At 45.1% G+C, this 15,387-nt stretch overlaps 1 protein-coding gene across 3 annotated transcripts in view; it reads right to left on the minus strand.

Annotated features, from left to right (window-relative positions):
* Positions 1-10,683: 10,683 nt before the first annotated feature.
* The window catches only part of LOC100757228 (cat eye syndrome critical region protein 2 homolog), a 108,137-nt gene continuing 103,433 nt past the window's right edge, over positions 10,684-15,387 (minus strand). For all 3 annotated transcript variants that reach the window (XM_035448870.1, XM_027429315.2, XM_027429316.2), the window contains 2 exons: positions 13,809-13,920; positions 10,684-12,724 (listed from right to left, as the gene is read on the minus strand). In XM_035448870.1, the coding sequence (XP_035304761.1) occupies positions 12,719-12,724; positions 13,809-13,920 (118 nt within the window). In that variant the 3' untranslated portion in view covers positions 10,684-12,718. The remainder of the gene's footprint in view (positions 12,725-13,808; positions 13,921-15,387) is intronic.

Genomic DNA, 15,387 nt, shown 5'->3' on the forward strand with positions numbered 1-15,387 from the left:
GCAGAGAGATTGGGGTGCCGAGGCAGGAAGAATGAGTGTTGAGAGAGAAGTTCTTAAATTTGGTGGCCACCCAGGGCTTAGGTCTGATCGGAGGAGACTGGAGGATGAAGAGGACAGCCAGAAAAGGAAGTTGCCTGCAGAGCTGGGCAGAGCACCACTGTAGGCCAGGGGAAGGACATCAGCTGGGCAGGCAGAGCTCCTTCCTCAGAGGTGCCCATTTCTAGTGTGGCCTCTCAGATGCCCAGATTTCTGGAGCACTTCTGTCACCGGCTTCCATAGAACTGCCTGCCTATCTGGTCAACAAGAAGATCCCTGGAGATGGTTGTGAGCCAGTCAGGAGCAAATAGGTCAGGGCAGGAGAGCTGTCTTGCCTCCTCCCCATCATCAAACATCCCCTTCATTTCTCAGGAAGAGCTACTTGATAAATCTAAAGGGAGGGATAGATTAGTTTGCTTTTAAAAAACAACAACAAAAAAAACCAAACAAACAAACAAAACAAAACAAAACAAAAAACCAAAACAGGGTTTCACTGTGCAAACCAGGCTGGACTCAAAATGAACTCACTTTGGTCTGTCTTCGCCTTCTGAGTGCTGGGATATTTTCACTATTTATTGTGTTAAGCAATTAAAAAAAAAAAAAGTAAACTCAGGAAGCACCATTTTCCCTCCTCATAGAATTTAGAGCCTTCCATATTCTAGGCACGTGCTCTCCTACTGAGATGTACCCTCAGCTCCTAAGTCAGGGTCTCACACTTACTCAGACTGGCCTAGGTCAACTTGTATTTGCATTACCCCTGCTTCAGCCTCCCAAACAGTTAGGATTACAGTACTGTGTCACCAAGGTGCTTGAAAAGTGTGAAATAACTCCCAGTAGGGGTCAACAGAATGAGGCTGGCCAGAGTCACAGGACCAGGGGTTGGTAGCCCAGAGCGCCAGGCCCCAGCTACAGCCCCAGCCTCGTGGCAGTCCTTCAATTTATTTCAGGATCAATGTTAAAAAAAAAAAAAAGTTGATTGATGCTTCATCTTTATAGTTTTTATACAATCTGTGTGAGTGGCTAAGAGATGGCTCAGTGGTTAAGATCGATGGTTGAGGACCCAGGTTCAAAACCCAGCACTCACATGGTGGCTTACAACCACCTGTAATGCCAATTCTAGGGGATCTGATGCCCACTGCTGGCACCAAGCATTCATGTGTTGCAGACATATATGCAGGCAAAACCTCTACCCGCATGAAGTAAAAACATCTTTGAAAGTGTCTGGTGTGTGTGTATATGGAGGTCTGAGGACAAATTTTGAAAACTGATTGTTTCCTTCCTCTGTGAGTTCCAGGGACTGAACTCAGGTCTCCCAGTTTGTGCAGCAAACACCTTTACTGAGCCATCCTGATGGACATGCTTTAACTTGCCATTTAGTCCTATTTTTGCACTAACTTGTTGCCATTGTGGTTTCAAAGGTACCGGTCCAGGAAAGACCAGAAAACCAGGTCCTTCATCATTGGTAATAAACCAAAAACCCTACCTAGGGCTTGCAGATGGCTTAGCAGGTCAGGGTGCCAAGGTTGACAACTTTTGGTCAATCCTGGGATCCACATGGTGGATGAACTGACCCCCACATTCCCATTATATTAAGGACATACAAACAGATTCCTGCTCCCACCTCACCCACCCTTCTTTCTGCTCTCCATCAGCTCATGCAGCTTCTTCAGGGGATACTCACTGTCTTGTACACACTGGTAATGTGCCCGGGAAGCACTCTGCTCACGGACCAACAGTAAGTTACAAATTGTCCTTTGGGAATCAGAGTGATATCTAAATATCAGTGTCACTACCTCACAGAAGTGGGTTTTTTGTTTGGTTTTGCTTTTAAAGAGGGGTCTACATAGCCTTGGCTGCCCTGTAATTTGCTATGTAGACCAAGCTGGTCTCAGTGACCCTTAAAGGCAACCCCTGCCTTTGACTTGCAGTTCATTTTAGCAAAAGACAGCCAGCCTTCCTGAGCTGTCCTCTTCTTCGTTATGAAGCTGGGTCAGGGGTCTCAGCAATCAGAACCAGGGCTGCTTCCTCCTACCAGCAGAGCACATGGGTCTCCCAGGGCTAAGCCCCTCCTACCAGAATGGCCATTAGTTTTGTCTTGACTCGCTGTCTAGGAAGTACCCCACTTCCCAGGATGCTCCTGGATGCCAGACTTCCTCTTATCCCTGCTTGCAGGGGGTGACATGAAAGGCCCTCTCCCCTGGCTTGCCATCTCTTCCTACCAACTCTATATGCTTGACACGGACAGACAAGACAACTCTTACCAGCTTTCAGGAAGGACCTTCTTTCTGCTTTCTCTGGAGTAAAGGACAGGGGCTGGGCTTCCCATGAATAGGAGCTGCTTTGTCCTTGGGATTTTATCAGAGTGCAGTCCCTCCCTGCTTGTCCCTGCAGCAGCTCTTTCACATGGGCAGAGGTGCCAAGCAATCACTAAGCCTTTCACTGCAGTCCTTGCCACATTGCACTTCAATCTGGGTTTGGATCCAACTTCACAGAAGCCACACCAGGCCAGTACTGTCCTCACTTGGTTACTTACTAGTAGGGTCCAGAGACCCAGCTGGTACATAACATGATTAAGGCAGTTACAGGAGCAGGGTAACTGGGGGTGGGGTGGGGGTGGGGGTGGAGATTCCCCAACACTCAGACCAGATGTCAGAAAGACAATCAAGCGGCAATCAATACAGTGTGTCCACTTCTGAGACGACTCAACTGCCTTGTCACTAGCTGAACACACTGGGGAGGATAGCAAGTGTGAGGAGAGGGGCCAGCCTGGAACCTAAAGTCAATGCGCAGGCCAGAGGAGTGGGGCTGTTGACCTCAACTACAGCAGCATCTGCTAAAAGGTTGTCGTGTACAAGGGGGTATGTCATTTCACATGTGCTGTGACCACTCATGCATGCTTCTTGGTCCCATGCACTTTTTGTTTTCTGAAATAAGGTCTCACTGTATGGTCAGGCCTGGAAATCCACTATGTAGACTGTATATCAAGCTGGTCAAAAACTTACAATCCCTCTGCCTCAGCCTTCAAAGTGCTGGGATGACAGACATGCACTACCACACCTGATTAATGCATTCTTTTTTGTAGGTGTATGAATGGAACTCCATGTTCTGTATGTATATGCCATGCTGGGCAAGCGCTCTACTATGGAGCCACATACCATCCTCATGTACTCTTATAACTGCAGGCAAATGTTACTGTTACTCTTGCAGGAAACTGGAGTTTGGTTTCCAGCATCCACATGGTAGTTTACAATCATCTGTAACTTCTGTTCCAGGGCATTCCCGATGCTCTCTGTGGGTACCAGGCAACGATATGGTGCATACACAGCCAAAGCACTCATACACACAAAAGAAAAATAAATTTTAAAAAAGGAGAGAGCTGGGCATGGTGGCACACACCTTTTATCTAGCAGTCTGGAGGTATGCTGTCTCTGAGTTTGAGGCCAGTCTGGTCTACAGAGTGAATTGAGTTCCAGGATAGCCAGGACCACACAGAGAAACCCTGTCTTGAAAAAAAAAAAAAATAAACAAAATAAAAAAGGGAAGATAGAGAAAAAAATTGAGCCAGGACTTGAAGCCTGTCTACAAGTCCTGGGATTAAATAAATTGTCATAATCTGAAGCCAGCCTAAGACTAACCAGTAAATCCCAGGTCAGCCCTCCTTACAGAGTGGCCTGGCTCAAAACATGGTAAGTCACAGCCAGGAGGTAGAGTCAGGAAGAACTTAAATTCATGGGTGTATACAGCTAGAAAGCCAATTCTAGACCAGCCTGGGCTTCATGAGACTGTCTCAACAAACACAACATTGTAGCTCAGGAAGGGGCCACACAGAAGCTAACAGCCAGGGTGGAAGGGACCTTCAGCTTTGGTTTGTGGCTGTTCCAAGGCCTGCTTGCTTTCAGACTGGCCCTGTAAAATCCCAAACCTATTAGGAAGGGTTGTGTTCTACCCCCCTGAGGCACAGTGAACCAGTCTGGTGTTACTGGGATATGCTGATGACATAGGTACAGTAAAGGTTCCCAACACTGTACCGGCTGGTTTACAACCTAAGCACAAAGCGAAAGCCAATGATGTCTTTAAGTGGGGTATCAGGCAGGCAGGAGCATGTAAGGTTTGCCGACTAAACCGCCGCAGCTGCCGACTGGCTGTTATGGGAAAGCAGACTACTCCATGAGTGGGAAAGGCAGCTCTGATGTGTCAGGAACAGTTGCAAATCCCCGAGGTGCAGAGAAACGGGAGCTGACCTGGCCTGAGAGCAATGAAAGGAGAGCAGACAAGAAGCAGGTGGACAATGAAGGTGTCAATCCCTCAGCTTTGCTACCTCTTTCCAGCTGTGGGGTAGAGGACACCTGTCACCACTATGCCCCATTAGCCAGTAGTGTGGGCTGGATTCCAAAGTTCTTGAGAAGTTAGTAGTATCCACTAGATATGGAGGGAAAGTTGAGTCCCGAAAGGGGTAAAGTCTTTTTTTTTTGTTTTTTGAGACAGGGTTTCCCTGTGGCTTTGGAGGCTGTCCTGGAACTAGCTCTTGTAGACCAGGCTGGCCTCGAACTCACAGAGATCCGCCTGCCTCTGCCTCCTGAGTGCTGGGATTAAAGGTGTGTGCCACCACTGCCCGGCTAGGGGGTAAAGGTTTATAAGCTGAAATTTGATGTCAGGCTCTTCCTAGGGGCGTGCTCTTAAACTGTGGCATCAGAACCATAGGAGCACCTCATACCAGAGGGCAGGACCCTCCATGGGGGGTGGGGGTGGGGATCAGGCAGGATGAGGAAGGAGTCAGAACTTGCATTTGAACCAGTTCCTGGATGATGTTCATTTGTTCATACTGCAGGTCCAGATCCCCATACTGACATCACTACCGATCATACCTGGCCTGTGCGCTGAGGTCTGTCCAAGTCAAATGAGGCGAATGAACCAAGGTAGCAAAAATACTCTTCATCACCTTCAATTCTAGCTAAGCACTGCTCGCTCCTTCTAGCACCTTGCTGTGGGCCAGGTTTCTCCAGTGTTTTTCCCTCATTACTAACTCTGAGAAAAGGAAGTTGGTTTTCCCCCTTTGTATTTTGGATTAAAAAAAAAAAAAAAAGTGCCAGGCTGATGCTGCCTATCTAACAGCCTGCCAGGCATCAACTGAATGCAATGAACTGTACCAAACACGTGGGAGTGGGGATTCTGGGCTGAGCATGCACATTTTCTCTCGTTGTTAGCGCCGGACAGCAGTTTAACAACTATTTACACAGGTTCTACAAGAAACCTAGAGATGACAACATACAGGAAGAGGTGTACAGACAACATGCAAATATCAGGTTACATAGGGACTTTCAGCACCTGCATATGGGGGTCCTGGAAGCAACCCCCGAGGATGCCGAGGGCAACTGTACTTACTGACAACTTGGTTAGGAGTCACTCCACATCTCAGTTTTGGTTATACTCCAGGCCAGGCTGTGCTGGGTCTTCCTATAAGATTTAACTCCTTCCCATCGTGAAAACTCTGGATACAACCTGAGGAACTGGCTTCATTTCTTCAAACCACTCTGGCCAGCTCTAACTGGCTAGACTAGCAAGACTGGTCCTATGCAGTCAGGAATGAGTTGACAGGATTCTAGGAGCAAGTTGTGGTTTTCCACTGCTCAAATGGTCTCAAGACACTTGAATTAAAATTCCTGTCATGGAGGCAGAGGGGCGGGGACTGCAGCACACAATAGCTCAATCTGGGCATTTCCCAGCTGCCTTCTTGGCTGCTACTACACAGTTCATTCTGCATTGAAAGCTTTGGCTAAAACTTCTCAGGAAACTAGAGGAGTGAGCCGTGTAAGCACAAAAGAGACTGAAAGAAATGCACAAACATTGTCCTTTCAAAAGCTAAAGGAACTGAATCCAGGGCAACAGATCAGCAAGGCCAAGCTACCATAGCCAAGTAGGGGGTGAGGGTGGTGCAGCCTGCCTAGGCAGGCAGCTGCAGCATGGGTGTTCAGAGCTCAGGCACCTCTGGCTCAGCTGGCAGGATGTCCAGCCACCCAGGAGGCAAGAGCCCACGGCCTTCCTGACAAAGAGACCACTTGCATAACCACCACAGGCCACAGGCCATTCTCCTTCCACATGATCCCCACCTGGGTGTTTTCCCAACTGTTAGTAAAGCTCTCAGATTAGAGCAAAGCGCCAGCAGGGCTTTCTAAGTGAAGGTGCCTTTCCTCCTGAACGGGACACTAGAACCAGAGACAGGACTGATGACAAGTACCTTCAGTCTCCAATGGCCAAAATGGAGAGCAGCTGACAGGCAGTTTCCAGCTTCCTTTCTTCCCTGAACCATATTCTACTTGTGCCTTTTTGTTTCTGTGCTAGTTTTAACAAGGAAGCTCACAGCACAGGAGCTAGGTAACTGCTCCAGCAAGTTTTAAAACCAAGCTGCCCAGTGGAAGCTTGGTTTTTGTTGTATTTAGCACTGGTTGGTCAAAAAGATGTATGCAGAACAACATTTTGTTTTGGTTTTCAAGACAGGGTTTCTCTGTGTCTTTGGAGGCTGTCCTGGAATTAGCTTTTATAGACCACAGTGGTCTCGAACTCACAGAGATCCACCTGCCTTTGCCTCCCGAGTGCTGGGATTAAAGGCGTGTGCCACCAACGCCCGGTTCTGGCTTTTATGTACTGACAACTGCTTCCTTGTGTGTACTACCATCCCTTAAAAAGGGGGGGGGGGTTTTCTGACTTTCGTATTCTCCACTGAAAGCCTTCATATTACAAGAATTCCTCAACAAAGAAAGCTAGATTAAAAATGTAGCTCCGGGCCGGGTGTTGGTGGTGCACGCCTTTAATCCCAACACTCCGGAGGCAGAGGCAGGAGGATCTCTGTGAGTTCAAGGCCAGCCTGATCCTCCAGAGCGAGTGCCAGGATAGGCTCCAAAGCTACACAGAGAAACCCTGTCTCGAAAAACCAACCAACCAAACAAAACAAAACAAAAGCCAGTGATGTAGCTGGGCTGGGTTTCTGATCAGGAAACACAACAGGGCTGGAAACCAGTGTCTTGTCACCTCACTCTACAGAAACAATCACTAGAGAACAATGTGACCAGCATAATGCCAGATCTGGGTTTGTTTCCTAATGGTTTTCATCCTAAAGTTTACTGTTTCTAAAATTACATAGACATGCAACCAAGCACACTAGAAAATGAAATGACATAGCATATTTTATAGAAGAAATGCCCATTCTCCTATAAACATTCTCGGGACTGTTCCCCCCCCCCCCTTTCTGGAAGAGGCCTTGGACTGGAGAGATTGCTCAGCAGATGAAAAAGCTCACCCTTTAAGGCCACTAATCTTAAGTTTGACAAGAACCCCATGTGAAGGTGAAGGAAAAAAAGGCCTGGATGCAGAATCCTAGCTGTCCCCAAGCTCCTGAATGTCCTACAGGCTTCAGATTGTAGGGATTGTAAGTAGGCACAAGGTTGAATTTTTATGAAATGAGGATTACTTACAAATCTAGTAAGAATAACAGCAGCCAGAAGCTTTGTGAAAATTCTTGGCATCTAATTGAGATGGAAGTGGCTGCTTTTAGGTAGTGACAGTGTGGCCTAAGGATAAAATTGACACATGAATACACACCAGGCACACGCATCAAAGCCTTGCTAATTTAACAATGTACTTTATACAAAATAACCAGTTCATATGGAAATAAATCTACAGATCTCCAAAGATCAAAAAGGCCTTTAAAAAAGCTCTTTCAAAAAATTATCCAACACACAATATCTAACTATTGAGGTAATTGTCGCTCTCAGTGAAACAGGGAACCAGCAGACCATGACAAAATATATACAATATAAAAATAAATACCATTCCCTTTCCAGTACTGGCCATGACAGTTCATAGAGTGTTCACTTTTGTAGCAGGAGACGAGTATCTTACACTGTGTGCAGGCTGGAGGAGCATGGCTGGGGCCCCCAGGAGCTGTCCACAAGTCAAATGAGAAACGCCTCCTGCTTAGGGAAATGGAGGGGCCAAAGAGGCTACAGAATGAGGTGGAGCAAGGCAGCATTTCAATAAATTACTCAATATCCATATAGCTGCTCCCATTGAACCCCAAGAGGAGAAGACTGGATGAGCAGTCGACTTAAGCCTAGACAGTAGAAGGCTCAATGCCCCATCTCACCCAGATGTTTAACCCAAAAATAACAGGCAGAGAGGGATCAAGAGCAAAGCTTGTGTCAGCGTCACTGAGAGTGGAGATGCAGCCTATCTTCTCAACGGGAAGGTCTACCTCAGGTCCAGAGACTATACAGTCCAGTCACTGAACAAAAATGGTAGGCCAGTGCCTTCTCACCACCAAGTCTCAATCACATTCATCACCATTTTTACTTCGTGGGGTTTCTGTTTGTTTGGATAGGGTCTCACTACCTACAGCTTTGGCTGGCCTTGGCTACCATGCTAAATCAGTGCTGTAAATTCATGGGGGAAATGCTTCTGCATGGTTCAACCAGATGCCAAGTATCCTTATTATAGCTGTTGACAAGAGCTACCCCCATTCCAGAAACTGTTAGAACTGAACACTCACTGATACACAGAAGGGAACTTCATAACAGGTTAGGTGTATAAGGCCAATAAGTGAACTGTGAAGAATCCTAGAAGACCAAATGAGGTTGTCTGAAATACATGAGGATCTTGACACTTGCCCTTGAGTTCAGGACTTTGGATTAAGCCTTCCCATGAATTTCAATTGTGTCTGTGGTACTGGGAATTGAAGACAGGGCATGCTGTACAAGATCTCTACCCAATGAGTTATACTATACCACCACCCTTCTTTTCATTTTTGAGACAGCATCTTACTAAGTTGCCCAGGCAAGCTTGAACTTGTGATCCTTCTGCCCAGGCTTTCAAGAGTTGGGATTACAGGCCCCTATCACCAGACCTGCCTTAGGTCTGTTTTATTTTGTAGTTTCGGGGATTGAACAACAGGGTCCTGCCCATGCTAGGCAAACGCTGTACCACAGACCTATCCCCAGCTCCCCAAATTAGTTTTTTTTTTTTTTTTTTTTTTTTTTTGGTGGAGGGGGGCCTTTCGAGACAGGGTTTCTCTGTGGCTTTGGAAGCGGTCCTGGAACTACCTTGTAGACTAGGCTGGCCTTGAACTCTGCCTCCCAAGTGCTGGGACTAAAGATGTGCACTACCAAAGCCCAGCAACAAATTAGGTCTCAAGAGCAGTTTATCATTTATAGACTTGAACATTCATTAAAAGAACAAGTTTGATCAAGTGCTATGACTTGAAGTCTTGTTGGTGGCAAACTTGATAAGAACTACAATGGGATATTTGTGTGTTTAAGGCTGCATTTAACATGCATACCTTTGGATGCCAGTAGAAATTAACACACGTAACAGCCATACAGCAAACAAATGCTTTTGGACAATAACACCAAATGGACAGTCAAGAGGAAAGCTAGAGTAACTGTCATTAAAGTAGAAATCTGATTGAGCTGAGGGGTGGTGACCACAGGTCTTAAAGTTTTCCATAGACAGCATTTTTTTTTTTTTGAGCAGCTGGCCTGGGGCCTCGGCTCAGCACAGGCTCAGTCAGATGTACTATCAGATGACCCAAAACCAATCTGGCTCAGAAGGCAGAGTGGCTGTCCCTTTATTTTTAAGATGGGATAGAAAGTTACATGAACAAGAACCCTGCATATTTTGTTCTATTCTTCACATTCTTCTAAGCGAGGAATTTTAGCCTACAGCTTCTATTATTATTATTATTATTATTATTATTACTACTACTACTACTACTACTACTACTACTACTACTATTTTGTAAAAAAAAAAGATTTCACAGCAGGGCTGGTGTTGGGGGACAAAGACATACACTCATAAACCTTCTTTTTAAAAGGCTCTACTTTCTGAATCATTTATTTCTTTTAGGTCCTAGGGGTTTTGTTTTGTTTTCTGGAGACAGAGGTTTCTCTGTAGCTTTGGAGCCTGTCCTGGAACTCATCTACCTCTGCCTCCCCAAGTGCTGGAATTAAAGGCGTGTGACACCATTGCCCGTCGAGGCCCTAAGGGTTCTAAGATATGACTAAGTCTGATAAAGTTAAGTCTAACACTAAACCAAAGCGTGCTTCCAATTATGCACAGCTATGTCCTCCTGGGGATCACAGAGAGTTAACATACTGACAAGGTCACAGTGACCAATGGATACAGGTCCCAGTCCAAGAGTGAATCTCTCTCTACTTTCTAATTATTACATCTCACATAACCACCATTTCCTACTGAAGAAGACTGCAAATGAGATTATTTGCATCTACTGAAGACACCTGGAAGAGAAGTTCGGGAAGAAAGGTGGAAACAAAAGCTCTTGCCTGCACTCCAGTGGGTGAGGGGCTCACAGAAGTGCAGCACTGTGTTCTCGATGCTCCAAGGAACCAGTACTTCAAAGACCAAAAAAAGTTGGGGCCAGACCAGAGGAGGAACCTACAGGACTAGGTTCTGTAAACACTAGGCATCACCAAATTGCCACAGAGGACACAACAGGCTCTTCTCACAGTGTTAGAACTCAATACAGTAGTTCAATTTTCTATTTAATTTCCCCAAGAAGCTAAGGGATAAAGGAACTCACCAATTCCTTGCTCCCCAATGCTATTCACAGCATTTTTTAGAAACAAGTAACGGGTGGGTGGTGGGTGGGTGTGTGTGTGTGTGTGTGTGTGTGTGTGTATAAAAGCAGAATGCACTCAGCTTACTAACCTCTAGTTTTAGGACCTTGAAAGAGGCCTGAGGGTTGTAGCCTTCCTAGCACCATGTTATAGCCTCTGCTATAGCGGCAGGCACAGAAACAGCAGGAGTGAGACTAAGGTGGGTCAGACAGTTCAACAGCGGACCAAGAGCCACCCCACAAACCTGACTTCTTTACTCTTCTAACTCTAAACTGGATCATGTAGGATTTTAGGCTTCCAATACAGCTGATTTAGAAACACCAATTAAAACGAATTTGTTGGAAAGAAAATAGCCTGTTTGTACGTGCATACCTGGGAGATACTACAGGGGTCAGCAACACCAGCCGGTTAGTAAGCAGCCACTGCCATCTTTCAAGAGCAGGTGTCATAGGGTTCAATATCTCTATAACCTGGATGTTTCCAGTTTTTTTCCCTTCCCTCTTCACATATTTGGCAGACTATGCTGCATTCACTGTGGACGCTGGGGCTGGAGGGGAATTTCCACACCTAAACTTCTAAGAATCTAGGGTAGATAGGTATTTCATGGAGATCTCTACTACCCCAAAGCATACTGTAAAATTATATTCTTTTACAGAGACTTGCAACTCCAGGGCATTTCCCTTGGTTTATTCTGTGTGAGATATTAAAAAATTTAAAAACATAGGTTCTAACTTTGGTGATATCTCAGCTAAAATAAAATACAGAAGGCTAAAGCAGGGAGAATCCAGTGTAATTCACTTCTAAATCCATAGTAACGTAATTTAATACTGTAAAGTTGTTTCCTATCACAGACACAAATAATTTCCAAGAACTAGCCCTTGACAGCTACTTTAAATCAACATGACCGAGTCTACTATGATTCTCTTAAACTGAATAAAAACTATACATACTGAAATAGTCCTATATTCAAATTTAAATCTATAGAATATACTTTCCTTATTCAAACCTGTGCAATTTCTTTATTGAGACTAACATATATAACAAACCTGAGTAGTCACTTTCACAAAACACAATTTGTGCTAGAAAGCGTTGTGTGATGGCTTCTAGACCACAGGCCTAGCAGGCCCATGAAGAAGCCACCATTTTCTATAAGTAAAACACTCTAAAAAGCCCAAATTCCTGGTTTACAACTATCTGGTAGAGCTGGTAGAAAAATAAGGAAGGGACATGCTTTCCCAAATCCAGATCTTGGGCCACTGAGATGAGAGCAGCCTGCCCTCTGGCTGAAACACCCAGTAGGCCACACGACAGCACCTGCCGACAAACTGGGAACTGAATGCTGAGAAAGAAGAATGCAGTAAGCAGTCTCTGAGGCCGGCTAGAAAGGAGGCTACTAGGAAAACAAGTTAGTGACATACAAGGCTGAAACCTTCCAGGTCTCTTTCCCAAGCTCCACACGCATTCAGTGTGACCTGACTATACAAAGACAGACACTACTCCAGTACTGTGTGCCCGACACAGCTGGGAAGGACTCCCAGCACCTCCATGTGCCCACCTGACTGTCCCACTCTATATACAATACATTCACAAAAAAAAAAAAAAAAAAAAAAAAGAGGCAACATGAAAATTCTGTAAACTGGACCCAGCTCCAAAAACAATAATACTACAAGTAGTCCCTTTCCCAAATATATACCTGAGATTAGCTGCTCATGAAAGTTTAGAAGCACCACTCCTTCCTTACATGTACCCTCCACCCAAGTTTAAAGTGATTTTCCCTGAACAGAGTCTTGAGATTTGGAGAAGACAGCAAGAACTCCAGGTACACTTGCTCTTGCTAAGTATGTCAGCTATGCAGCTGATCCCAGCCACGAGCCCTGTTAGTCAGTCTGTGCATCTAAAGCCTGGCAGTCCAAGCTCTGAGGATGGTATGATCCACAGAAGAGGTGGAGCAGGATAGCAGAACACAAGCCTACAAAAATCATTCCTCCAAATCCTCCAAGGCCTGGATGTCTTCATGTGCAGCTGTCCATTTCCGTGGGGGTTATTTCCTCCTTGGACTAGCTCTGAAAGTAACAAAAAATATTAAATCACATCAATTGGCTAACAATGTCAAAAAAAACCCCACACAGGCTTGCCTATATTGCTGGTTTACCCCAGAAGTTGGCCTGAGTCCTGGACCTCCTTATTTGGACTTAAGCTCTGGTAGTTGGGGAAAAAAAAATTAAAATACTCAATGTAGTTATACATTTGTGAACCTAGCACTTGGGGGTAGAGGCAAGTTTAAGGTCACATAAGTGAATTTGCCTCAAAAACAGACAAATGACCAACAACCCCCAGGACCCCACTCCCCATACATCTAAGGGATAATCAGAGCATGCAGCTAGGATTCATGATCCCCAGGGCTGGACTTTCCAGAATTGTAAAAACCCAGGAATATAAAACTTCCCACTAAAAACCAACAACAATCTCTATTCTCAGAACATGGTCAGGTATGGGATGAATGACTTTTTTTTTTGTTTTTTTTTTTGTTTTTTTGTTTTTTTTTAATGTGCATTGGCATGGAACTGGAGTTACTCACAGGTGTGAGCTGCCATGTGGTTGCTGGGAATTGAACCTGAGTCCCTTGGAAGAGCAGTCAGTCCTTGTAACTACTGAGCTATCCCTCCAGGTTGAATATTCTTTACTCCAATATTGGGACCCCAGATTTTCCTTTAAAATCTGTTTTACTTGGTTTTAAAGAGATGGGTCAATGGTTAAAAGAATTGACTGCTCTTCCAGAGGACCAGGGTTCAATTCCCAGCACCTAAATGGCAGCTCACAACTTTCTGTAACTCACTCTATAGACCATGCTGGCCTTAAAACTCAAACTCAAAAGGCCACCTGCCTCTGTCTCCCAAGTACTGGGATTAAGTGTGTACCATCACACACCACTGAAATAAATTTTATGTCTGGATATAACTAAAAAAAGTCACATTCTGCAGCATTTTGGGATTCAGGTTTTAGATTAAATTTAGAGTAAAATCTGCAAATATCCCAACATCTAGAAATCCGAAATCTGAAGCACCTTGGAGTCCAAGGTACCCAATTTGCATCTAATCCTTACACCTGCAAGGGTTAGGAAATGCTCTAGTTTTTACTAATTCTTACCTGATCCAGAGGAAGTGTTGGGGGCTTATGTGGTGGCAACTGTTCCGGTGAGGCAGCAGGTGCCGGGGTCTTTGGGAATAAGGACTGCGACTGGATTGGATGCATGTGCATTCTACAGCCAGAAGAAAGGGACAGTTAAGTGTTAATGAGGATCAACTAGGAGAACTGATACTTGAGTCACAAAGACACTGCTATAATTAGCCAGCTGGTAAATTTGGAATCATCAATACTGGGACAAAATAGAGTAACATGCTTCTTGGGGTGACACAGCTAATAACTAAGCCAACCACACTAGAGCCTAAACATAGGGCCAATGAACCAAACCCAGCATGAGGAACACTCTCTGGAGAACCAGCTTGAAACAAGACTAATAGGATTTGTGCAGAGATTAAACAGACAAAGTAACCAAATGAAATAAATACTGAGCCTAGACTGGATTCTGAAGCAGAAAGAAATCAAGAGGAAAAGAAAAAGCCAATCTCTGAAACATATTCCAAGGACATAGAGTCACTTAAACTGTGTTTCTCCCTGGGTGTGGTACTTCCACTTTGAGATTGTGCTGCAAGGCAGTGTCCTGAGGCACAAGTGATACATGCTAAGGTATTTATGGATGCAATGTAAGCTCTGGTGGTTTAAAGAAAAGGCAAAGAAAACAACCAAACACAAGGAGTTACTTAGAGATGTACAGAAACATTGGGCAAGTTAAGTGGTGGTGCACTTGGGATCTCCAAGTTTGAGGCCAGCCTGGTCTACACATGGAATTCCAGGTCATGTTATACAATAAGACCCTGCCTCAAAAACGAAAACAAGGTAAGGTGGTGGCACACACCTTTATTCCCAGTATCTGGGAGGCAGAGGGAATGGGACCTCTATGAGTTTAGAGGCCACCCTGGTCTACACTGAGAGTTCCAGACAGCCAGAGTTACATAGAGGAATTTTGTCTGAAAAGAACAAATATCCCTCAACATAAAAACAAACAACTACACAGCCGGGCATTGGTGGTGCACGCCTTTAATCCCAGCATTCGGTAGGTAGAGGCAGGCGGATATCTGTGAGTTCCAGACCAGCCAGCCTGGTATTCACAGCAAGTTCCAGGATAGCCTCCAAAACAATAGAGGCCCTGTCTCAAAAAACAAAACAAAACAAAACAAACCCCAAACAACTACAATACCTCCCCCTCACACACCAGAAGGCAAATGTAAAATGTGAGAATGAGTGACTGTGGCACACACCTGTAAATTCCAGCACTGGGTAGGCTGAGGCAAGAAGACTGAGTTTCAGGCAAGACTGGGCTACCGAGCAAAATCCTATCACAAACAAGCAGACAGAAACAATCATAAAAGTAACAAATGAAGAGAGCTTTTGATGCTAAGATGGGATAGCAATGACAGGGTCATACCAGCTTTTAAATTGAATGGGAATCTTATAAACAACTTTACTAGACTGTCCTTTGTTCTTTCTTGACAGGGTTTCTCTGGAACTCACTCTGTAGACCAGGCTGGCCTTGAACTCACAGAGATCCACCTGCTTCTGCCTCCCGAGTACTGGACTAAAGGACTATGCCACCACCTCCCAGCTC

The sequence above is a fragment of the Cricetulus griseus genome, chromosome 8, assembly GCF_003668045.3.
Source record: "Cricetulus griseus strain 17A/GY chromosome 8, alternate assembly CriGri-PICRH-1.0, whole genome shotgun sequence".
Taxonomy (NCBI): Eukaryota; Metazoa; Chordata; class Mammalia; order Rodentia; family Cricetidae; genus Cricetulus; species Cricetulus griseus.